The following is a 25,253-nucleotide window of genomic DNA, read 5'->3' on the forward strand; positions in this document are numbered from 1 at the left end:
CATCGACTGCTCTGGTCATTAGCCTCTAACCTAACCACTACCGGACATGTACAACATCCATGACCAGGGCCAGGATTCGAACCTGGTACCTTCGGCACCTCAGTCGACATCTCTGTCCACTGCACTACCGAGGCAGTCTAAAGAAAACATTTATTGGTTTGAAGGTAGAAATGATGTAAAGTGATTGTGATAAAAATTGAATTGTTGTATTTGAAATGAAGTTTATTATTATGAAGTCATCTCATAGTTTTATGCCTTCTTCCTTGACCCAACTGAAGAAGGCTCTAAGCTGCAAATCCTTATACACATTGTAATCTTGGATTGATAGAGACTGGGGACTTGAACTGGTCTGAGCATCTCTTCTTTATTCATGTTGGGACATAACTTATTGCCACCTATGAACGTCTTAAAACCTTTCACTCCTTCACAAATCGACTCAAATAGATGATTTTTTTTTGTGATTTTTGACAATGTATTTTTGCATCAATTCGACTTGTATATAGATTTGTAGATAATACTTTGAGAATAAGAAATGTGAAATTTATTCAACTTTATAATACAACTATCTAAACTGACACTTTGTCAGAATTAATTTGACAATTCACGTTATACAGGGAACAACCAATAATATATATCCCAACAATATAATCTAGTGAATGTCTAATCCCAACACTCCCTCTCATGAACTCGACAAAGAAGTTAGTCCAATTCTGTTACGAAGTGTTTTGAAACGTGGTCCAGGAAGTGCCTTAGTGAGTAAGTCCGCCTCCATATCTTCCGTGGGACAGTAAATCACATCAACTTCTCCATCAAGGATGGCATTACGAATAAAATGTTCCTTTATGGCGATATGCTTCGAACGAGAACTAACAAGAGGGTTCGAAGCCAATTTATGTGAAGCTTGGTTATCATTGAAAATTGTTATTTTTCTTGAGGAGATGCCCATGTCTGATGCGAGCTGCTGGAGATGAATGGCTTCTCTTGCTGACTCTGTTAAACACATGTACTCGGTCGTACTGAGAGCCACAGTTTTTTGCTTCCGAGATTCCCAGCTTATTGCACCACCTGCATATTTATAAATATATACGGGTGTGAACCTAGCAGACCGTTTGACGGAAATACCCGAACGCGGTCACCAGTGGCGTACTGACAAAAGCCGAAACTTATATTGAAATAACGTTACAACATGCAATAGAGGACATGAGGATTTCGTAGTTGATGATTTTGAAGCGAAACAATGGAATGGTATACAGAAAAATCAATTATAGAATTTATTTCTGGGAATTAATGAAGTTTTCATTCATGTTTATCTACATTTCTCTATTTCAGAAAGTATTTGTCGGAGCATAATCATATTTGGAATGTGAAGTCGTTGTACCGATATGATTAACCAGGAAAAAAATCAGCGACTCTAATAGGGATACAGGGGTTGATTTGTCATCCCTTATATCCGAAAATTTTATAAGTCGGGAACCGTTCGCCGGAGCATAACCATATTCGGAATGCGGAATCGTTATTCCGATATGATTAACCAGGAGAAAAATCAGCGACTCGCATAGGGATACAGGGGTTGATTTGTCATCCCTTATATCCGAAAATTTTATAAGTCGGGAACCGTCCGCCAGAGCATAACTATTTTTGGTATTCGGAATCGCTATTCTGATGTGATTAACCACTGAAAAAATCAGCGACTCGCATAGGGATACAGGGGTTGATTTGTCATCCCTTATATCCGAAAATTTTATAAGTAGGGAACCGTTCGCCGGAGCACAACCATATTTGGCATGCGGAATCGTGCGAATAAATTATATCAGAACAGTGTAATATACGTGTGCGTGTGCATATGTACGAGCTCGGCAAGTTAATGACGACGTGTTATCCCTTTTAAGACAATTAGAAGACAAGGGTGACCGATTATTCTCCGCAGACGAAAACATCAGAGGTATGAATATTTTGGACAATAAGGAAATGGCTCTTAGTAGATTAAAATCCAATACGAAGAGATTGATGAATTTGAATAAATTTGATGATTATTCTAGGGTATTTGATGAATGGGAGGAGTTAGGAATTATTGAAAAAGTGACAGACGAGAGAGCAATAAAACGAGAAAATTCCATTCATTATTTGCCACACCATGCAGTCATTAAAGAATCGAGTGCAACTACTAAAATTCGCCCAGTATTTGATGCATCAGCTAGAGACAAAAATGGCAATTCTTTAAATAATTGTTTGGAAAAGGGTCCAAATCTTTTAGAATTAATCCCATCATTATTAATAAAATTTCGTATCAACGCAATAGACATAATTTCTGATATAGAAAAGGCGTTCTTACAGATAAGAATTCAACCAGAAGATAGAGATTATTTAAGATTTTTCTGGTGGAAAAATAATAATTCAGAAAATGAACCTCAGGTATACAAGCATTGCAGAGTAGTGTTCGGTGTCAAGTCCAGTCCATTTATTTTGTCAGCTTCAATTGGTTATCATTTAGATAATGTTGCATTACAGTTTAAAGAGACGGCGGAAAAGTTGAAAAACTCATTTTACGTAGATAATTGCGTTTCAAGTGTAAGAAATGAATCGGAATGCGCAAAATTAATCGAAGAAGCAACATTTATTATGTCGTCTGCAAAGTTCAACTTACGAGGATGGGTATACAATAAACAACAATCTGAAGAAATTTCTGATCAAGTAAACGTAGTTGGGGTACTAGGATTACTTTGGAATATACAGGAGGATACATTATTTTGTGATATCCATAGCATGACTAATTCCCAACTTATATTAACTAAAAGAAGTCTGCTATCAGTGGCACAGAAAATTTTTGATTCAATAGGTTTCTTGTGTCCAGTATTACTGATTCCCAAATTATTACTACAAGATTCTTGGAAGATGAATATTGAATGGGATCAAGAATTGCCAATTGAAATATCCCAAAAATTTCAATACTGGACAAAACAATTGGAATTATTGATTTATTGTGAAATTCCAAGGACACTTTGTCAAAATTCAAATTTAGAGGATTCTTCAGACTCAACCATCCACGTATTTTGTGACGCTAGTAAATACGCATACGCAAGTTGCATATTTCTTAGAGCTATTATTAATGGAGTAACGTCAGCCGGTATGATTCTGGCTAAATCTAGACTAGCTCCAAAAAATATCACTTTACCTAGGCTGAAATTGTTAGCGGCCTTCTTAGGTGTCAAATTATACAGAAGTGTTGCAAAAATAAATGAACTTCGTGATATTAGGACTTATTTTTGGAGTGACTCAATGGTGGCTTTGACCTGGGACCGTATTCTTGACAAGTGATCTTTCAAAACGTATACGTTCATTCAGTGTTGTTAGCACTGAAAGAACGTTTTGAAAGATCACTTGTCGAGAATACGGTCCCTGGATCCGAACGAAAGGACAGTGGAGAAAACGTTTGTGGAAAACAGAGTGAAAGAAATAAGATTATATACAAAAACTGATGATTGGTATCATGTTCCAGGCAAAATAAATCCATCAGACATAGCTTCTAGAGGATGTAGTGCCAAAACTTTGCTGGAAACTAAGTAGTGGTTTGGTCCAACATGGTTAAAGAAGAATCCGGAAGAATGGCCTCATACAGAAATCATTTGTCCAGAAGAAGTGAACACAGAAAATATGAAGACAACACAAATTCTCATATCAAAAATGATTTCAACGACTGAAAAATTTCAATACTTTTCAAAATACTCCAAAATTTTGAGGATGATCGCATGGATTTTGAGATTTGCATTCAACTCTAGGCCAAGAAATTCAAAAATATCCGGAGAAATCTCAAGTGATGAAATTAGTGAAGCAGAAACCAGATTGCTGAGAATAATACAAGTAGAAGTTTTCGGTCATGATGTTGATTCCTTGAACTTGGAGATATTCCAAGACGAGAAGAAAATATGGAGGATAAGGACAAGGTAATTTTGTTGGCGCATTTAATCTATTGCAAAAAATCGACTGGGATAGGGTATCAATATATGCCTCACTGCATAAAATAAAATGGATTTTCAATGCACCAACTGCTGCCTGGTGGGGAGGATGGTGGGAACGTATGGTTCGCATTGTTGAAGATTTACTGAGAAAGTATTTAGGAACAGCATTGGTTAATTATGAAGAATTACTTACCCTTTTGTGTGACTGTGAAGCTGTTATAAACAGTAGACCCTTAACCTATTCGTCCGATGATCAAAATTATCTGAGCCCTTTAACTCCTGCAATGTTTATCAATGACGTGACCAACAGTGACATACCTGAATTTGATGAAATAGACAGAAGCAGTTTGATCCGACGGCGAAGATATATCCAAGAACTTCAGGGAGGATTGAGAACACGCTTTAAAAAGGAATATTTTGCAGAACTGATCAACTCTGGTCGACGAAAGCCACGTCAATTGAAAGTAGGCGACGTAGTTCTGATTGGTGAAGAAAATGTAAAACGGACAGACTGGAACATTGGAAGAGTTTTAGAAGTATACCCTGGAAGAGATGGAGTTTCGAGAGTAGCGAAAGTGAAAACAAAAACTGCCGAACTCTTGAGACATTTTCAACGTTTGTACACCATGGAGATCAACGATTCCACGAGTTTAACAGAAAATCAAACTGACCCACCAAAATTGAAGAATGTAGAAGATGAAGTGATGAATTTAGAGGGAAGCCGAAGGAATAGAGAGGAAGAGGAGAAAATCAAAATTACGGGAAGGGGACTTGTGGTGTAACCACCTGATCGTTATGGTTTTCAATAATTTTGCGGGGGGAGAATGTTGGAAATGGATTGATTACATTGTTTTATTTCAATATTGTTATAACATCTCTATAGTAACAAAAACATATCAAATTATATAAAGGTAATAATTGAAACAATGTAATCATTTCAATTATTACCTTTATATAATTTGATATGTTTTTGTTACTATAGAGATGTTATAACAATATTGAAATAAAACAATTCTTGGAAAGCTGTCACAAAGTATTTTAATCGAAGTTTTTCAAGGAAATATTGTAGATACAACAATTACATAGGTGGCGTTCGCAGTAATATACCACGGTATATAAATGTTGATTTACTACCAACAAAAGATACGGTCCAGTGTCATGGCCACCCAGAGGCCCGATCTGACCCCTCTAGATTTTTATGTGTGGAACACTTCAAAAAAGAAAGTGTACACAATTCGCGTTCAGACTGAAGAAAATCTTATTGAAATAATCCACTCGTGTTGTGAACAAATGCGTCCAAAACGTAGTGAATAGTGAATCTATTCCGTTTTTTTGTATTTAATAATCAAATTTGGTTATCTTTTTAAAATTACTATAGTAATAGTAATAATGTTTATTTCATGATTAGTCCACATTCAAAACAAAACTGTTTGTATAAAAAAAACAAAATTGTTTGTATAAAATATTAAGTTTAGTTGAAATTAATGATTTCCATGAGAATTATCTCACTATCCAATCGAAAGAAGCTTTGAAATAGGGCAAAGGAAAGTTTGAGTATTTTCGTCTTTTTCATTGTCATCACGTTAGCCAAGATATTACAGCAGAAGGAAAGTAGCTAGCACAGAACTAGATATGTCGTTCGAAAGCCTGCAAAACGGAGAAGTTTTTACTGCAAAGAGAACATACTCTCATTTATAGTTTTTCATTCATAAAACGATTGGAAAGATACGATTTATTTCGCTCTCTTCAAAATATTTATATTCACCACTTCACCATTCTCGTCAGTGAAATTTCTGAATATATGATCAAATTCGATGAGAACGCAGAAATGAATAAGATATAATTGGTTTAATGGAAAGAAGTGATAAATTCCATGAAATCAAAAAATGTTAAAATGAAGAAAAACCACCAACATTTCGTCCATGTGTTATATGACAGTTTTTGTTGTATAATCTCCCCTTGAAGTTAGTCCGTTTTAAACGTACACCCTGTATAATCTGTTGTTTTAAATGGGAGAACGAATAGTGTTAAATATAGTGTGTTTCCTCAGTGTCTTTTATTTGTTTCATAGACAATAGACATAGTTACTGCCATTTTCAATGAAATAAATCATCACTGGTCAATCGCTCTTATCTCAGATTGAATCTAACCCTTCTCCGACTGTTTAAAAGCTACCCAGGGTCAATAATAGTGAGCGACGTAGAGAATTGCGACCTTACAAGACCTATCGCAATTGGCGCCCGAGGGAATATTGAAATAAAAGAGTATACAATCCACTATCCGGAGAAACTCGCCGTCACAACCCCTAGCTGCGCTAGTGCAGGCAATCATATAATCATAGAATCCTAGCCCCAGAGGCAGGGCCGTCGAGAGCTTCGGCGGGCCCCGGTACAAACCAAAAATACGGGCCCCCCGATGGTGTTACTTAACCGTATAATCGGTATAATAAGATTAGGATATATGCCTTCTGAAATCAAAATCATTGAACATTGTAATTTTTTTAATGTAGAAGAAATTAGGGAAGGAAAAATAAAAGTTTATCATATTTTTTCTTACATGGACTTTATACTGCTTTATGCAAGTAAAATTATTGGAATTAGAACCTTCCAGAAACATGAATTGGCTTACTAAGTATATACTATAAAGAGTTGAGAAACACAGCTGCACTAAATACTGAAAAAATTAGGTAAAAATTACTTCGAAGACCGCTACAAAAAACACGAATCATTTTATGTGAGCCTTTCGGCATTTTGCAGTAGCAAAATTTGCTATAATTTTAGAAAAATCGCATCTTCTAGCTACTCTTGACTCGATCGATAATAAGCCTAGAGCACTCAATCGTCCCTGAGTCATGGTAGATCTAAGAACATTTTTAATTTTTGAAAGGTGGCTGAAAGACCTTTCAGCTTGGGCTACAGTCACAGGCAAAGTGCAAAATATTCTTAAGGATATCACAATATTTGGAAACAAGGTATCCAATTTTAATTTGTGAATTTCATTCAGAAGATTTAGTGGGGTAAGATCATTCATTTGAAAAGTAGCAGAAAAGATAACCTTGAGGTGCTTGATCTCTTCTGTTAATTTACAATCAGTATCTAAGTGGTACTGAATTTGGAGATTAGTGGCCCTCTCTTCAATGTCTGCATCTTCTAAGTGTAAAAATTTCCATAAGACACTGAACATATGCACAATATTTTTAATTGCTTGGAATCTTGTAGAAATATTCAAAATAACAGCATCTAGAATTGAATAAAATACATTTATTCTGAAGTAATCCTCCCCACTAAGTTCTGATGAAAAATCCTGTTCTGAATTCGTTTCGTCAAAAAATTGCTTTCTTTTGCGTTTCCTCTTCACGGACGTAGGCATTTCGGTTGACATTTCTAAATTTTTTGCTACTTCTCTACATTCATTCAATATTTTCGACCAACTATTTCTTATAATATTAAGATCTTCCAGCAAAGACTTCAAATTTTCGGTTCCAATGTCCAAAGTTATGGATTCCGTTTGAAGAATAACACTTCTATAGTTGATAGCTGTAAGTACTTTCAGCCACGTTGAAGCCATTAAGAGACATTCAAATGATCCCAAATATGATAAAATACCATTCAATTCAACTCGCACTTCTGATGTCAAATTGAGCTCAAATACCTCTAGAATTGCATCCTTTATTCCGGGCAACTTGTTGCAGACCGGTTTGACACTTTCTACTCTAGCTGACCAGCGAGTTGTAGAAAGAGAATGCAGGGATACATCTATTTTATTTTTTAAAATCTCCCACTTGGAAGGACTAGCACTAAATATATTGTACAGCTTTTGGATTATTCCAAAAAATGTAACAGCCTGGGGACAACATTCTGCTGCATGGACACCACATAAGTTCAAACTATGACAAGCACAAGGAGACCATATGGCAAGGGGATTGAGGGCCAGGATCCTTGCCTGCACGCCTTTATATTGTCCGCTCATGTTGCTTCCATTGTCATATCCTTGTCCACGGCAATCTTCTATGCTAATATTGCGCTTTTTCAAATTTTCTAAAATCATGTTTGCTATATCTTCCCCAGTTTTTTTATTACAGTTGATGAATTCTAAAAATCTTTCAAACACTTGGTATTTGCCATCTTCATTCAGCCAGACATAACGTAATATAAACGTTGTTTGTTCGTCATGAGAACTATCAAGGGTAGCATCGACGATTAAAGAAAAATATTTCGCCAGCTTTCTCTCGTTTAAAATTTTTTCCATAACATGTTCAGCACAAAGTGAAATGAATTCATTTTGAATTTCGGCTGAGAGATAGTGTACTTGCATACGTTTCTTAGTTTCTTGAGAATCTTTAACAGCATCTAGATGCTCTTCTAATATGGTATCATAATTTGCTAGCAACTCCAATGTACCAAGAAAATTGCCATTGTTTGGATTACCAATCAAACTAGATGATCCTCTTAATGCTAGTCCTCTTTCAGATAAAAATAGAATCACTTGAAGAAATCTTTGCAATAGTTCTTTCCACTTCTCTTTCTCTTTTTCTAAAGATTTCAATACTAAGTTATCGATATTCTTTTTATTGAAAATATTTTGTTCTATACCCCGCCACTCTAGGTATGATGATCGATGACCGATACTATTTTCATGTTCAGGAATTCTGTTATACAATTTTCTGTAGAAATTTGTAGGACTCCAACCATATTCAGTTACAAACCGAGAAGAATGTTGTGACCTTGTTGCTTTATTGAATAACCTACAGGGAAAACAGAACAGTGCTTGCCTCGAGGAAGTTAGCCAGTCTCTTGATACAACCTCCCCATTTTTCATGTTTAAATTTAATAGATATTTGGGAAATGGCATTCCGTTGCTATCAGGAGGAAGTTGTGATGGAATGGGTTCAGGTCCTTTTCTCACAGCTTCTTCAATAATGACGGGAGTAACGTTTCTCAAATTTCCTATATCGAAGTGTACTCCACTATCGATATTCATATTTATCTTGATTGCTATCAACTTTAACTGCGTTTGAAATGATTCCACTTCGTAGGAGATCATCATTTTGCCCAACAGAACTACTGGAAATGGGGCTTGAAGGTGAAGGTACAGGACCAGGCGATGATATATTGGAGGTTTCTGAAACTTCATCACAGGTTTCATTCACTTTTGAAATGCCTGGAGTTACTTTTGAGGTAGTAAACCCAAGGTTTTCAAGAGTTCTTCTTCCTTTTCTCATGTGCTCCAACTTCTGCTGTTGCTCTTTACGTTTTTGGGAGCCAGATTTATGATGATAACTCATCTATTAAAATAAATTGATATTTATTAGACAACCATCTTCGTTTTCGGTGAGTTTATTTAACTGAAAAGGCGCTTTTCACATTTCATTCAGTTCCACATTTTAAAATTAGTAGGACACTTTGGTTTGTTTAAGTAATACATACTATACTGCAAACTGCATGAAAAACAACCATCTCATAATGAATTTTTTTGGCAAAATCAAATAAATGTAGAGCATGAAGTGTGAAGTAGTACGAGATCCGGCTGCAGAATTACTGCACTCATCGGTTTTCTGCTAGGGGAAGAAAAAAAAAGAAGCTTGTATTTTCTATTTTTTTTCGGAACAAAATCCGTTCACTTGTTTTTTTTTAATGAAATATCGTCTATATCACAGATTTCAACTATATATCAGTATCAAAATACAAATTTTTGCATCCTCATCTGAATGAACGCCCCCGGATTTTCGATCAAAAAACGCTGCATAGGGCCCAAAAATGGACAAAAAAATTTGGTTTCGACCAATGCGGTTGTAAAATTTTTGCTGAATACACTGATTCTATTCTCACTGGGAATAACTGAAGACCCCAGTATCAGAATTCAGATTTTCCACCTGTGCGCGACATAATTTCACCGTTTCCAGACTTTTGAACCATCCGGTATATTCTCCTTATTATAAATAAACATAAAAATTTGGTTTTCAGCAAGAAACCGAAGAGCGCAATAATACTACAGTACTACAGACGGATTTTGGACTAAAGGTAATGAAAATGGTATTAAAGGTATCAGCTTCAAAGATTTCTATGTGTACGGAAATATGACGTTCATTTGCACGCGTCAAAGTATAAAGTTCTGACGTTCATTGAAACAAACTCACCCGTTTTATGTATGCTTTATGCTTTTGCTGAATACTGATGTGTCTTACCTTCATTCAGATTATTCCAAACAACGTACTTCACAAAACACACTAACGATAATCCAATATCCAATCAATATGATTATGAACTCGGAGAAATATTCACTAATAGAATAGCAAGCAACGAATTCGGTTGACAACAATGACAATGAACATCGATCAGGTCAGGGATTCCCCGAAAATTCAGTAAACGAAACGATCTACGTTGAATTGACGATAGGGGCGGGAACGTGACCAGAGCGTAGAGCTGAAGCGGGTCAATACTTTAGGCAATGTTGTACTGATTTATGTATTCAAGATTGCCTATGTAGGCTATCTAATAGCATGGACAATCTTGAATGTTTACATTGTTGTTTTATAAGATTGAAAGGAATCACACAATCTTCATCAGTTCCATTTTTTTTATGTAATTATAAATATCAATGAAAAAATTCTTGTTGCTGGAGCTCGAGCCCGGGCCCCCCATGAGCCCGGGCCCCGGTAATTTGTACCGGCTGTACCGCCCTCTCGTCGGGCCTGCCCAGAGGAGATGGTACGAAGGCATATTCGCAAGCGAGTTGTGAGAACGGAAATGGAAGCCTTAGCGTGTCATTCGTTATTGGCGTTGTCGCTGCGAAGCTGTGGGGGTCTTGAAGTGTCTTGCCCTGAGCTGCACATATTGGTCGTTTGTGTCCTATCAGCCATGTCCATGATGTTGAGAGAGGCTATTGCCTCTGCAACCTTGACTTTTCCACCACACGTCAGAGTCACCACTTTTGCGATGCGACCTCAGCCAATTTTGGAGGTGCGCTCTCCCTCTCTCTCTTTCTCTCCCTCTCACTCGTGGAATTGGGAGGTGTTTCTTCCCGGAATCACTGTGATGGAATCATCTGTTCAACTCTCAGTGACCTCTGCCAAATACATCTTCCATTTAATTGCAGAGAATGGTGACTCTGTAACACGTTTGGGTTTATACGTTTATACACCCAGTGGTGTCAATTTAGAGAGAGATGCGCAGCCCACGATGTATTCTTTTGGGCAATCTCGGAGTCCCTACAAGCTATTTCACGTTTCGTGCAAAATTTCGGATAGATGCATAACAACAATTTCAAGATCAACACAATATTTAATGTCGATGGCAGCTATTAGAAAATTTAACCAGAATATCGAAAAAATCCATGTTGTTTCCGTAACAACAGATCGAACTAAGTTGAAATTTAGTTTATACATTATGTGAAATATTCCCTAGAAGGTCCATGCCAAATTTGAGGAGGATCCTTCTTCTAGATTCCTCATCTAGGTAAACTAACCTAATTAGTCTGATTTCATATGGAAGGTATATCACAACACAACATTTCTGTGTCCAAAAGCTCCTGGCACCAATTCGATTCGATGTTTTTTCGATTTATTTTTGGTTGTTTTCTGATAAATATTGAGTTTAAGAGATTCTACGACATTCATTTAACATTATTAGATTCATTTATTTTTCGTCTTGTGCAATTGAGAGGAACACTAGATGTGTTCCATGTTAACTTAGTTTTTGTATCTTAGTGTAAATTCAGTTACAACACCAATTATTGTTAACATCGCCATTAATTTTTGAATGGTTCATCGAAACCAAAAAATTTCCGTCTTGTCTTGAGCTTCACTGGTAGCTACAACTGCCTGTTATTACATAATTATTTGGTTATTGGTTGAATTATGTATTTCTTTATTGAAGAAATAGTTGACACTAATATTTTTTTTTGACATTCATTTATTGGGAAGAGATTTTGTTTTTATTTTGGTGTGACGAAGAATGATTTCAAGCATCAGAAAAATCACAACATCCAGAACAGGAATTCGATCCGTCTAAATAAGATTCGGAATCTTCTTCTTCGATCGAAGCATTCGAATGATTCATTCGTTCAGGACCAGGGAATATTTGTCTAATTTGACAGAAGCTTGTGCAGATGTTTTGTGGATATGAAGTCTTATTCGGTAAAATACTATCTGTTCCATTGTGAGATGGTAGAAGGGATCTGACCTTGAAAATAAAGAAATATCATTTAAGTGAAATCGACACTAGCTGTACCACTATCTTAAATAAATACATACCTACCACATTTCAAATTGAAAACGGCAGAAATATGTTTATAATTATCAGAGCCAAATATCTACCACGTAACTTATATCCCAATACATCAATATAAAACTAATATAAAATATGATGAGATCCTTTCAAAAACATGAACATATGTGATTAATGCTATCTCGTTAAATAATATTGATTTTCATTTGCAATTCCATTTATGGGAGAATGCTTTTGTATAGAACTTTGCCCCTTTTTTCAACGCTCGTTCAACGAACAAATCATTTTTCATTAGATATTTTGTAAGAATCCATTTTTGTAGAATTAATATTAAGCATTACTTATTTTAACTAGTGTTATTTTCTAGACATTGGTTATGAACTTTTAATTATTGTTCTGTTTGTGTTTTTATAGAGGAAAATTAGTCTGATCCTCTTTACTATAGTGCCTAGGCGTATTCACTTCAGCGGCCACCAAGGTCTCCGGATATAACACCGTAAGATTTTTTTTTCAAATTTTCAAATTGATTAATGTTGGTCTTTAAATGTGACAAATGAAAAAAATCTAACGAAGTCAAATTCGGAAACCTTGATAGCCACCGAATATTTAAATTATCCATACAAATTATTATAGATAGCCACTTGGTCGATTTGGCGTGTGAGACTTAAACTTTTGATGATTCTTATAGTTTGATAAGAAATTTATATATTATACGATGAATGATGATAAGACCTATGTATATTAATTCGGTGATCTTTAACAGGTTTCAAGGTCAGGGATTTATTCACAAAACCAACTTTCTGTAAAAAAGGCCAACTAGTTTCGACTTTATTTCAAAGTCTTCATCAGGGCTCTGAAATGGAACAACAAGAACTACAATCAAATACAGATGCACGAAATTACAACATTAAAAGTTGAAATCTTATTTTTAAAATATTTACAAACATATAAATTCAGAAAGTGAGGAAACATGTTAGAAAAATATCGTGTTTTGACTAGAGTTGTCGACTTACATTTTCACTTTGTGTGGTTCCGTTGTCAATAATTAAAATGTTGGAAATGATAACAACTGCTCGCATAAACTAACAATGAGTACAATATTTAGTACAATTTCCAAACGAGTAATATCATCGTATGATATTAATTATTTATCTGGTTATCTAATGTATCAGCAATATAAATTGCCATCAACACAACCATTGTCAGACAGAAGGTCTCCACGCCATTACGTAGGAATCATAATCGAAAGCAACCCAAGGAGAATGCATGTCATCAAGGGAGGATAGCGATATACCGGTTTCACCCTTATTAGGGATCATCAGTACCGCATAACCCTACCCAAGATGACAAACAAACGAAATAGCAGGCATCTTCTTAATTGGAATCAGCTTGGTTTTTATGTTCACCGTGGAAAGCTCGATGTTCGTTTTCCAATTGTCCATTGCAAGCTTTAGAAAATTGGTTATAATTGGATCGATTTTGTATATCTCATAAATTTTTTTCAGTCAGCCATGTGGAAGTGAGTCGAAAGCCTTCTTTTAATTTATTTATTTATTTGATCAGACGGCAAAGCCATTTTACATTGATGAAAAATTTCAACAAAAACAATCTTCATTATGATATATAAGAACATAGATAAACAAGCACATAAGTATCACAAGAACTCAATCATAAAGTAAAATTTCCAGAAATATACACTATCAAAAATGTTTTCACTAATTTTGTGCAATAGGCAAAAATCAGATCTGAGATGCCAGCGGGCTAGTAAGAGCTTGGGATTCGAAGTGCTTCTTCAGGGTGAATATAGATACTGAAAATATATCAGCCTAACATTTGTTAGCTAGGCGAAGAGCTCTAGATAATGGGCTGTGGAAACTATAATTTGTTGGCGCAAAGCTAATGTGAAAAACCTCTCGAGTTCTAAGGAGCGCTGGACTACAGTAGAGATTTATTCTGCTCATTAAATAATTACAATCGATGAGGTTATTGATAAGTTTGAAAATAAGCATAATGCTAAAGTTATCTCTTCTCAAATCTTAAGATCGTAGCCCGATTATCTCTTGATTATAATTTTCGGATGACATTGACATCCCAGTTTTGAATGATACCCACTTCAGAAATTTCCTCTGTACCCTTTCAATACTTTGTCTATGAACAGCCTAGTAGGGCGCCCATACCACTGCTGAATACTCTAAAATACTTCTTACATTCGAGCAGTAAACTGTTTTCAATACATTTACATCATTCAATTCCTGCATTGATCTCTTAACAAAACCCAGCATTTTGAAAGCCTTATTAGTGATGAATTGGATGTGAGGAATAAAACTCATTTTTGAATCGAAATGGACTCCTAAATCTTTAATTACATTTGTGCTCATAAGAGATTCCTGCCTCAAATGATAACTCAAACTTGCACGGAGATTTTAGTCTTCCAAACCTCATCACCTGTCAATTCATTGAAATCCCGTTTAAATCGTCAGCAAACAGCAAGAAGATGCTAAATCTGATCACCCTTCCAATATCGTTAATAAAAACAAGGAATAATAGTGCTGATAGTGGCGATCCCTGCAAAATTCCGGATTCCATAACAAATTCGTCGGAGAGCACGCCACAATATGAGACTCTCAGAATGATACCGCTGATACGCTCAGCTAACCAATCTAAAAGCGGGGGTTTAACTCCTAATGCTTTTAATTTAGCGATAAGCAACCAGTGCGCTACCGAATCATAAGCTTTTTTGAAGTCTGTATATATTGAATCTACTTGCTTTCCTTTCTTCATAGCTTCGAATATGAAATCCGTATAAATCAGTAAATTTGTTGTAACCGATCTTTTCCGGATAAAACCATGTTGTTCATCTATTAATACATTGCTGTAGAGGGGGGAGATCTTTGCAACAACTAACGAATCAAATTATTTTGTAATGTGAGAAGACTTTCAAATAGGTCTGTAATTTTTCACCTCATTTCTGTTACCCGATTTAAAAATTGGAAATATATAATTGAGCTTCCACTGACCTGGGAAAATGCCCGATTTCATTGAAAGATTAAATAAATCACATAAAGGGCCTGCTAAGGAATCACTACATCGCTTCAAAAATATAGCTGGTAAGCCATCTGGTGTTTCGTCCTTTTTTTCTTTCAACGATCGCAAACCTATCAACACTTCTTCAACATTAAAAGTGCAATCATATAAGTCGATTTCATCCTCATATTCGATGTTTACATCCCTGAAATGCTTGATTTGAACACACCCGAAAAATGATTTTTAAAGAAATTTGCTATTTCAAGAGTTTCATTGGATACTAAATCGTTCAACACCATAGAATTAGGTATATCTCTACCCTTTTTGCGGTCGTTAATGAATTTCCAGGTATATTTGGGATCACTGCGAATAGACTGTTCTACTTTAGCCACGTACTCACTGAAGCAAATTCTATTTTCAGCTTTACACCTTTCTCTTATTACGACGAAATCATCATAATCGTCACTGATACTAGTTTGCTTGTATTTTTTATGGGCTGCTTTTTTACTTGAAATCAGCTTTTTTAAGTCAGCGGAGAACCAATAAGGAAATCTGTTTTTTGGCTTCAATCTTTTGGGAATCACCTCGTAAAATGCGGTGATACTTTAGGCCATATCATTATGAATTAAAAGATTCCAATCCGCTTGAGACAAACACGATATGATTCCTTCAAAATTCGTTGCCTTGAAATCCCTAAAATATTCACAATTTCGTTCATTCCTAATATTCAGTCAAATCTTCATTGGCTGCATAGGCATATTGGTTTCTCTCTGACATATAATAATTACAAAAAGGCCAAACATCAACATAAGGCACTAATAAAGACCTCGAAGTATAAGTTTTATAGTTCAACTATTGATTCTTCCCTAAATAAAAATAAGACGGTTTGGAATATTGTAAATAATCTTACTGGGAGATCAAGTGGTGGTCAAAATGATGTCACCGTTCATCTAAATGGGATTATGTGTAGCGTTCAAGTCAGTTAGCTAGTATTTTTGTTAAACATTTTTCCACAATTGCTGCTTCGAAATTGATGGTTCGTTATGGAGATCAGTTATCACAATCTTGCACATTGACTCCTTTAGTGAACAGTAGTTTCTTCTTCAATCCTGTTTCTAAAATCGAAGTTGAGGATGCCATTAAAGCTTTGAAAAATAAAAAAAGCGTCAGTATCGATTTCATATCTGCTAAAGTTTTGAAGGTCGCAAGCCTAATTATTAGTGAATACTTCGCATATCTCATCAATGCTTCAATCACAACGGGGAAGTTCCCAAATGTTCTTAAGAAATCCATAGTAATCCCAGTATTGAAAAAGAGCAATCTGAATGAAATAATGAATTATAGACCAATATCCATTTTGAGCGTGTTTTCCAAAGTATACGAAAAATAGTTTTCACCAGGATGATGTGTTTTCTAAATAGATTTAACATAATCCATTCTGCTCAGCACGGTTTCAGGAGCGGTCATTCAACCCAATCAGCTGCTGTAAATTTTTTCGAATCCGTTTACGAGTGTTTGGATAGGAACCTGTCCGTAGCAGGTCTATTTTTTGACTTATCTTCGGCTTTTGATACACTTTCTTTCGAGTTCATACTCGAAAAGTGCTATAATTTGGGCTTTAGGGGCGTATTCCTGGACTGGTTGCGTAGTTACCTAAATGGAAGAACTATGTCTGTTAAAGTAGGATCTAATTATTCTGAAAACCACGATATTGGTCTTGGAGTTCCTCAGGGATCCGTGCTAGGACCCCTTTTATTTATATTATTTATAAATGATTTGCCTATAAAATTAGCTTCTTCCTTAATAACGCTATTTGCTGATGATGCGTCTGTGGTGGTTTCTGGCAGGAGTCCTGAGGAACTTCGGAGTACCTGTGAATTTATTATGTGGGAATTTGTTAACTGGTGCCGCTCAAACAATTTGATGGTGAACGTCGATAAAACTGTATGTGTTTACTTCTCTATAAAAAATAATGAAGTTAGTACCTTTAGTTTGAAATGTGGGGATAACACTATCACAACATCAGAAACAACTAAATTTCTTGGAATCCATGTGGACAGAAATTTAAGATGGACTACTCATATTGACGTGTTATGTAAAAAATTAAACAGTTCAGTGTTTGCAATAGCTAGAATTAGGAATGTTTTACCTAGGTCCTCTGTAATGAGTGTATACTACAGCCTGGTATATAGCCATCTGTCTTATAACATTTTGCTCTGGGGAAGTAGCCCTGACTTCTCCAGAGTTTTTGTAGCTCAGAAACGAGTATTACGTACAATATTCAACCTCAATATGTTAGCATCTTGTAAGCCAGTCTTTATTGGGAATGGAATCTTAACCCTACCCTCGATATACATTTTCAAATGCTTGCTATACGCAAAGGAAAATGAAGACAAATGGATGAAATTATCAAGTCATCATAATTATGAAACTAGAAATACGCAAATTTTTGTATTGCCTAAACATAGGACCCATAAATTTGAATGCTCTCCATTGTACCGAAGTATTAAGTTATACAATCATTTGCCACCATCTGTGAAGTCTTTGAATTTAAAATTGTTTAAAAAAGAAATCAAGAACCTCCTCTTAAAAAAAGGTTTCTATTCTGTAAATGAGTATTTATGTGACTCCTTAGTTGTTTAGTTTTCTTATTGTGACCTGTCCTCTACACCATGTAGTGTCCTAAAGGATTAAATAAAATTATTATTATTATTATTATTCTCAAATGGAATATCGAAGCACAGTGGAGGATGATGAGGATCGCAACTAATCAATTCATCATTCGCTCTAAATACCTCGACGTTATCCTGAGAGACAAAAATCAGCTCTAATATAGTATTATTTGTGTTTTTTATTTTGTTGATCTGTTTTACATCAAGCATTGCATTACTTATCATGAACTGTGGTCTCGACATGACACATATGGAATCCCTCGATAAATCGAACCAAAGATCTCCTGGCAAGTTAAAGTCGCCACCGCATATCAGTTTTATATCGCCTTTATATTCGTCGACTATTAATTCTAGGTCGTTTAGATAAGTTTCGAACAAACATTCTCCGGTATTAGGAGGGAAATATACATTTGAAATTATATACTTAACTGAAAAGAACTTTGCGAAAACAAATATAGCTCTATATAAGGATCAGACATTATCAAACAGGAATGAAACCTCTTTTTGATTGCAATTAGAACTCCCCCTCCCAGCTTTTTATTACTAGTATTAGCATCTCTAGCCTTCCGAAAGACTGAATAATTATTCAAACCCAATTCAGCAATATCGAAATCAGCTGATAGCTGATAATAGCATAATACATAAGCATAATTACATCATAATCACAAATGGAAACACTAAGAGCTAGCTCTTTTAATTTGGTACGTAAACCTCTTACATTTTGATAGTAACAAGAGGTTTTATTGTTGAGATCGACTTGAGACTGAAAATAACTTACAGGATGAGTGACCATCCTATCACGAAAAAATTTTTACTCCACTGGGCCAGGATTCGGGTTGTAGAAGCTCTTCCTGCGAGATATCAATACTTCCGACCTTGAATGACTTCTTTGGAGACTCTGATTTTAGATCGAAACAAAGCACGTCCCTGTCGGGCCATTTCATCCCAGTGTAGGCTTTGATGTTTTCAACGGTGGTGTTTGAATGTAAACCTCCCAATCCAAACCAATTCCTGGCTCCCAACCATATCCAATTCCTGCCTTTTGGTGCCGGTTGTAAAAGGTCATTTTAGTCTCCCGTACCATTGAGTGCATTCTTCCTTTTCTTCTTATTTGAATTTACAGGGTCCTTGTCAGGTGTAGATTTTCTAACTTGTTTATTGAGGATCATCTTCGGTTTATCCTTTGATACTTTGAGGGTTTTGACAGCTTCAACGAAACTTTGTTTCTTTTGCTTAACTTTATGGCTTCTGTTTCCAGAGTCGTGATCTATTCTGTTATCGATCAGTTTTTCAGCTAATTCTCTCTGGTCACCTTCCACTATAATGTTCTTATTGATGGTAGCTTCTCCATGGGGTTTACGAAAATCTTCAGATGACATTATTCGTACCAAATCAATGTTAGACTGCCTCAAAGACGATATTTCATCTTTGAGAGTAGCAAAGGATTTTGAAATAATTTCGGTGATCGCCATGGTTTCTTTATTCTCTCGGTTACTCTGATGTTGATCTGCTGAACAATCCACAATAAGCTTATCCTCCTTAGAGCCAATGCTCAACTTAATCTGCACTTCGCTCATGCAACCATCGCAGTAAAATTGAAGATTTTTGGACTCCAAAATTGCCTTCCATAAATTGTCCTTTATTCTTGCGCATTAGACGTGTTGTTCCGCTCCACAAAAATCGCACACAATGAATTTGGTGTTAATCAAAATAAGTCATAAAAAGGTTTCTATGTTTCTTGAAGGCTTGGTTGCATATGATGGAAGCTATTACCAGCTGTTCCTTCGATCCTTGAGCATTCTTGGAACATCATTTCTGCTGTGTTGTAATTATTTTATTTTTCTCGCAATGTTTGTAGATACGAGATGCTAAACATGATGTGATGATTTTGTGTATTGTTGGTAGGCATGTTATAGGTCTGTATTCTGATGGATCTATAGTGTTTTGAAAATCCTTCGGTATTAGGTAAGTGATACCTGTTGTCAAAAATGTTGGCATTTCTGTTGTATTATGTTATTCGACTAGCCTGCCGTGCAGACACCAAAACTTCTTCAACCAGAAGTTGTGAATTCCATCTGGGCTAGTTCTTCAGACGTTATTATACCTACTATGTGGCATACTTTCTATGGTCTCACATGTTTTCTCCTCTCTTCTTATCCAACGCGCTTTGGAGTTAAAAGGAGTTGGTGTTGACGGTTGATCGGCCCAAAAACTCTCCATGTCTTCGGCGCTTGGAGGACTCCCTAATTTTGTTGACGTGAGTTTTCAAAAATCATATTGTCATGTTTTCGTTTATAGCTATCCTTGTATCTTTTCAGTCGTTCAGAGTATACACTTAATTTTTTTGATTGTATCTAGAGTTTCTTGAGCACTTTCATTGTTGGCGTCGTAGTTTGCATGTCACCTATGGCGATCCATAATTGCATCCACTATTTTTTGTAGTTTTCTCGACGGAGAACCTTTTTCAAATTGTGTTAACCTTCCTGTATCTTGTCGTAGGCTATGTACTTTTGCTTCTAGCCTATTTTGCCAATGTGGTTTGTTATGTTTTTTTCTGTGCTGGTTGCTCACTTCTAGGTTTTGGCTTCACGCCGAGCACTGCTAATATTGTAGAGGCTGCACAGTAGGTAATAAGATGCAATTACTCTAGGTTTTGGTCATTCGAAAAAAAACGGTGGAATTATCTCTTTGTTCATTATGTGCAGAATTTGTGAGAGTTTTTTCGATGTCTTCAGTCTAGGAAGAATTGGTCGTTTAAGAGGATCAGTACCCTCGAATTCTATGGAATATATATTCATTGTAATTGCTCTAATAGATCTCTTCGACTCCCTTCTCGGTTTACCATAGTTGCAGTTTGTATATTCCGCCATTGCTCATCTCTTACTAGTGCCAAATCTCTGCTGTTTTGTTCCTCGGTATTAATTTGTGCATTGATGTTGTGTTGGTTTTCAGGACAATCGTAGTTTTCTTCAATTGTCACTTCGTTGTTAGTGAGGTTCCTATTCTCTAGTCTCAGGTGGACTTCATTCTTTATGGTGTTAAGTCTCTCATCGGGTACAAGTTTATTTCTCAATATGACCCGGTATTGGTCGGCTACTCTTTGTTCAGAAACTTGCGGGATAGTTTCTGTGAAATTCTTCAAACATCTTTTGCCGGTAGCCTATTTTATCCTCTTCCATATTAGTTACTTCATAGTATATGCGCATGATCGTTTCATTTATGAATCTTGTCCATTTCATGCGTCTTCTTGGTAGACCTGCTTGGGTGAGTGCTGGTTGGGGATCCTGCACAGCACCTTCAGCAGTTGAAGAAACTCGTGTTATTCTTCTCCTAGAATGTTGAGATTGTGGAGTCGTAGCATTTTGTTCGACAGACGCCCGTTTCCTTAGCACTCTGTCACCGACGTCCCGCATACTGTCATGTCCAGCGCCGGCTCCAGACACGCCCTGACGAACCTCAGGCAGCGGCTCTATATTTCTATTCCTTAAATTCACCATCATTCATGGGTTCCTCTGTGTCGTGGGGGAGACGGCCTTTGATCGCTTATTACGGTCTTCAGAGCAACGGTGGGAGAATTCTTGAGCTGCTGTCCACACGGCTTCGTCCGTTACCCTGGATAGGGACCCTTCGACAGGTTACAGCTTCCCGGGTCAGGGAGCTCCTAGAATCTGCGGTGGGCAGGAGTCGATTCAACTCTTCTGATAGGTGAATCGCTAGGGAATTCCTACCGCTACCCCATATTATAATTATTATATATGTAATATAATGCAAAAAGCTGTTCTTGTAGGTACTGCAAGGACGGTGAGAAAATTCCTAGGGAGCGAAGGACAGGTCCAAGGATCACGTGTAAGAGGACCAGAAGTTCGACGAGAATCAGGGGGACCACAAGGATCGGACACGACCGAGCTCTACCCTTGTGATATTCTTAATATCTGGGATTGAGTGAATGTTCCTCTTAGCGGGGAGTGAGAAGCCGACGTCGGCGTCGAGGAGAAATCCTACGCGTATAGGCAAAAGTCTGGGATAATAATAATAAAGTTCATTCATGATTCAATACAGTAACATAAATAAACATGATTACCACAGAGGTAATAATTCATTGCTAAAAAATTACCTGTACGTGGTGCCTACATTTATTTGAACTCAAAAACTAATTCTAATATACATGAAATTATTTACATACAATTAAATATTTCTTTTCTTGTGCAGTCTGCTATAATCAGAATCCTGCCAATATGTGTAACCGTTTTTAATCTGTCGTTTCAAGTTTTTTCTTTAGAGGTTTCAGATCCTTGTATAGTGAAAATAGTGTCGTCATCGTGCTTTTAGTCCCAATCGGTGAGTTTTAGAATTTTTCTATTTTTATTTTCCTTCTTAGGTAAGTTCCTTTTTTTTACAAACATTTTTTCTAAACTAATTAATTAATTGATTAACTTGATTAATCTTTATTAGATTTTTGTTTTATCATTTTTCGTAACTAATTTATTATTGTCTTTATCAAGTTTTTGTTTTCAGTAATCCACATTTCAAGTTTTATTTTGAAGGTCCTTGTTTTGTCAATAATTCTCAAATCACCAGGTAAATGTTTATATAACCTTGGCGCCAGGTTCATGAAACTTCTTTGTCCTATTCTCTTCTGACTCCTGTCTGTCCTATAATTTCTTTCCCTATTTCGCGTTTTGTGTTCATGTTCCGGGAATTTAATTTCAATTTTATTCATGAACACAAGATGTAGAATCTTTTGAGTATACAATTGTCTAGGATCGAAAACACACCCGACAGGGTATATATCTGCTCAGTCGGAAAAGTAAGTTTCTTTCTAAATATAATTTTCAGAATCCATTTTTGCACCACTTCAAGTTTCTGCAGGTGACTACTATAAATACCACCCCATCCTATGATTCCGTAATTTATCTGTGACTCCAACAAAGCACAATATATCATCTTAAGGTGTTTCGTACTCGTCACATATCTAGCAATTATTTTAAACTGATACAGAAACCCCCGAAGTTTCTTTACTAGGTTATTCACATGTTCCTTCCATTTCAGGTCTCCATCTATTTCTATACCAAGGTATCTTATCGTATGTGTTTCAGGGGTTTTTACATCATTCACAAGTCCAGAGCTATATGAGGAGAATGGCATATATTTTGTTTTGTCGAGGTTTAAGGTGCGTCCATTATAATCAAACCATCTTTTGATGTCGACAAATTCTATTTCAACCTTTTCCTTCAAGGCATCCCAGGACTCAGCGTGGTACTGACCAACAGTATCGTCCGCAAAGCTAATGATGTTACCTTTATTTTTTTGATGGAAAAGGCTATTCATATATAATATAAATAAAACAGGTCCAAGAACTGTGCCTTGAGGTACTCCGTAAGAAACTATGTCTTCATGACTTCTAATTCCATTTATCTCCGTGTGATGCTTACGATCTTTCAGGTAACTCCCTAGAAGTTGATGTATCCTTCCCCTAAATCCATAATTTTCGAGCTTTCTCAGCAATCTTTCAAGACAAACACTATCAAATACCTTCGATAGGTATATAGATATATTTATCTAGGATATTTATTTTGACCTTGAGAATATTTTCTATAATTTTGGCCAGGTTGGATATGAGCGAGATTGGTTGATAATTGCTGACTTGGAACTTATCTCCTTTTTTATAAAGGGGTTTAACGACTGCTAATTTTAGCATGTCTGGAAAACATCCAGTTTCGGAACAATGGTTTACCAAGTATGTCAAGGGATGGGAGATTTCCTTTTTTATTTTTGTCAGTGTCTTCGCCTTCAGCCCATGATGCCCCGGTGCTTTCCGTGGCTTCAATTCATCAATTGCTTTCCCCTTCTCACCGGGTGTTGTTGGTTCCAAATAAAATGTTTTTGTTTGATGAACATCTTCCTTAATATAGTCAATCGGTGCATTTAATTTATTTGCGTAGTATTGTTTGTTGAATATATTGGCAACTTTTTCTTCATTTTCAATAATAATTCCCTCTAGATCTTTTATATTAATTCTATGTTTTTTTCCAGTTTAGAGGCATTACATGTTTCCTTCAGCAAGTCCCACATGCCCTTGGTCTCCGAATTATTTTTGTTACACATTTTTCTAAGTAGTTTTTTTTTGGCTTGTTTGATCTGTACGTTTTTGTGATGAATAATGATGTTTTAACTGTTCATGTTTGATGTCATGTTTTAGTTTAAAGTGAAGTTTTTTTTTTTTTGTTGATTGCTTTAAGTAGTGTTTTCGTAATCCAATTTTTCCTGATCACTTGTTCCTTCTTTTTGCGAACCGTATTCTTATTTGACGTAATATAATCCGTCAGAGTTTGAATGAATGTTTCCGCTATAGTAAATATCGGTGTATTATTCAGTGGACCAACTTCTAAAATCACCGGTCGCGCTTCAGCTCGGTGAACTCGAGTCTGCCCCTCTGTTCTTTCCGGCCGCACAACAAGGGCCTGCGTAGGTGTCGCCGGAGTACTACTGATTTTGGTGTTTTCGCCTTCGGATTGCTGCAGTTCTTGAATAGAAAACTCCTCGCCGTCGACCACCAGTTTAGCGCCCTTTATGTAGCCCGTCCTACCGTTCTTCCTTTTCTCAATTAAAAAATTTCTTAACATCTGATATTGGTTACGCTGTTGTTCTGTCAAATCATTCGAATTGTAATGTCAGTTCCCTTAAGTTTTTTAGTATTTTTTATAACTTATCTTCCGGAGGTATGAAACGAACTCCACCTTCACTGGTCGCCCCGATTTATTACCCAAACAGAAGAAATCGTTTATATCCCCGCCGTGAATTTCAACCCCAAGCAGCCTATTGAATTCAGTACAAATGAAGTCCAACTTGATATCCCCATTTGACGCAGTCCATCCAAGAACAATGATGTTTTTTTTCTTCTAGATTTCCTTTCTAACTGTTCAATGTTATCTTTTAGATGTTCGTTCTCGGTCTCGATCTGACGCAATCGGAACTTCAAATCCTCGAACTCTAGTAATATGTTAGCTTCGGAGGCCTGAATTATGTTTTTCAATTCGATCTTCACGTTATTAATTTTTTCCTGAAAACTGTTTTTTAATTCGTTCTTTACTTTATAATTTTTTTTCAATATATGCTCAACTGCTTTTTCATCCTTAGTACTCAATAAATATTTATCTAAAAATTTACCCTGTGATCAACCGAACCGCTGTAATATCCCTAACACACAAAAAGGATATCAGGAGGACAAACTTCACTTCCTTAGGCCCTTAAGGAAGACTCAAGACAGACAATGAAGGCCACGGGTTAGGAGGAATCAGGAAATTCGGTGCGAACGAAAGGTCAAATTATAACAGTCCCCTTCTGAGAATGAGTCACGCGATAAATGTGTTCAATGC

General features: G+C 36.2%; 2 protein-coding genes and 1 pseudogene across 3 annotated transcripts in view; 1 reads left to right on the top strand and 2 right to left on the bottom strand.

Annotated features, from left to right (window-relative positions):
- Positions 1–46: 46 nt before the first annotated feature.
- LOC123680834 lies at positions 47–4,794 on the top strand (annotated as a pseudogene).
- A 978-nt stretch (positions 4,795–5,772) lies between these two features.
- LOC123680697 (zinc finger MYM-type protein 1-like) lies at positions 5,773–10,658 on the bottom strand. 2 transcript variants are annotated; one of them, XR_006747555.1, is made up of 3 exons: positions 10,141–10,658; positions 6,513–9,240; positions 5,773–6,423 (listed from the first exon to the last, which is right to left on the bottom strand). XR_006747555.1 is itself a non-coding variant. In XM_045618729.1 (2 exons), exon 2 carries the CDS (start codon positions 9,099–9,101, stop codon positions 6,681–6,683), a length of 2,421 nt encoding a protein of 806 aa, XP_045474685.1. In that variant the 5' UTR covers positions 9,102–9,240; positions 10,141–10,658; the 3' UTR covers positions 6,442–6,680. The 2 variants fall into 2 exon arrangements, 1 of the variants encoding a protein (XP_045474685.1); XM_045618729.1 differs by lacking the exon at positions 5,773–6,423 and having other exon boundaries at positions 6,442–9,240.
- A 1,139-nt stretch (positions 10,659–11,797) lies between these two features.
- LOC123680696 (golgin subfamily B member 1-like) overlaps positions 11,798–25,253 on the bottom strand; it is a 93,725-nt gene continuing 80,269 nt past the window's right edge. Inside the window, exon 11 of the mRNA XM_045618728.1 lies at positions 11,798–12,136. Within this exon, the coding sequence (XP_045474684.1) occupies positions 11,915–12,136 (222 nt within the window). The 3' untranslated portion in view covers positions 11,798–11,914. The remainder of the gene's footprint in view (positions 12,137–25,253) is intronic.

Source organism: Harmonia axyridis, chromosome 5 (assembly GCF_914767665.1).
Source record: "Harmonia axyridis chromosome 5, icHarAxyr1.1, whole genome shotgun sequence".
Lineage (NCBI taxonomy): Eukaryota > Metazoa > Arthropoda > Insecta > Coleoptera > Coccinellidae > Harmonia > Harmonia axyridis.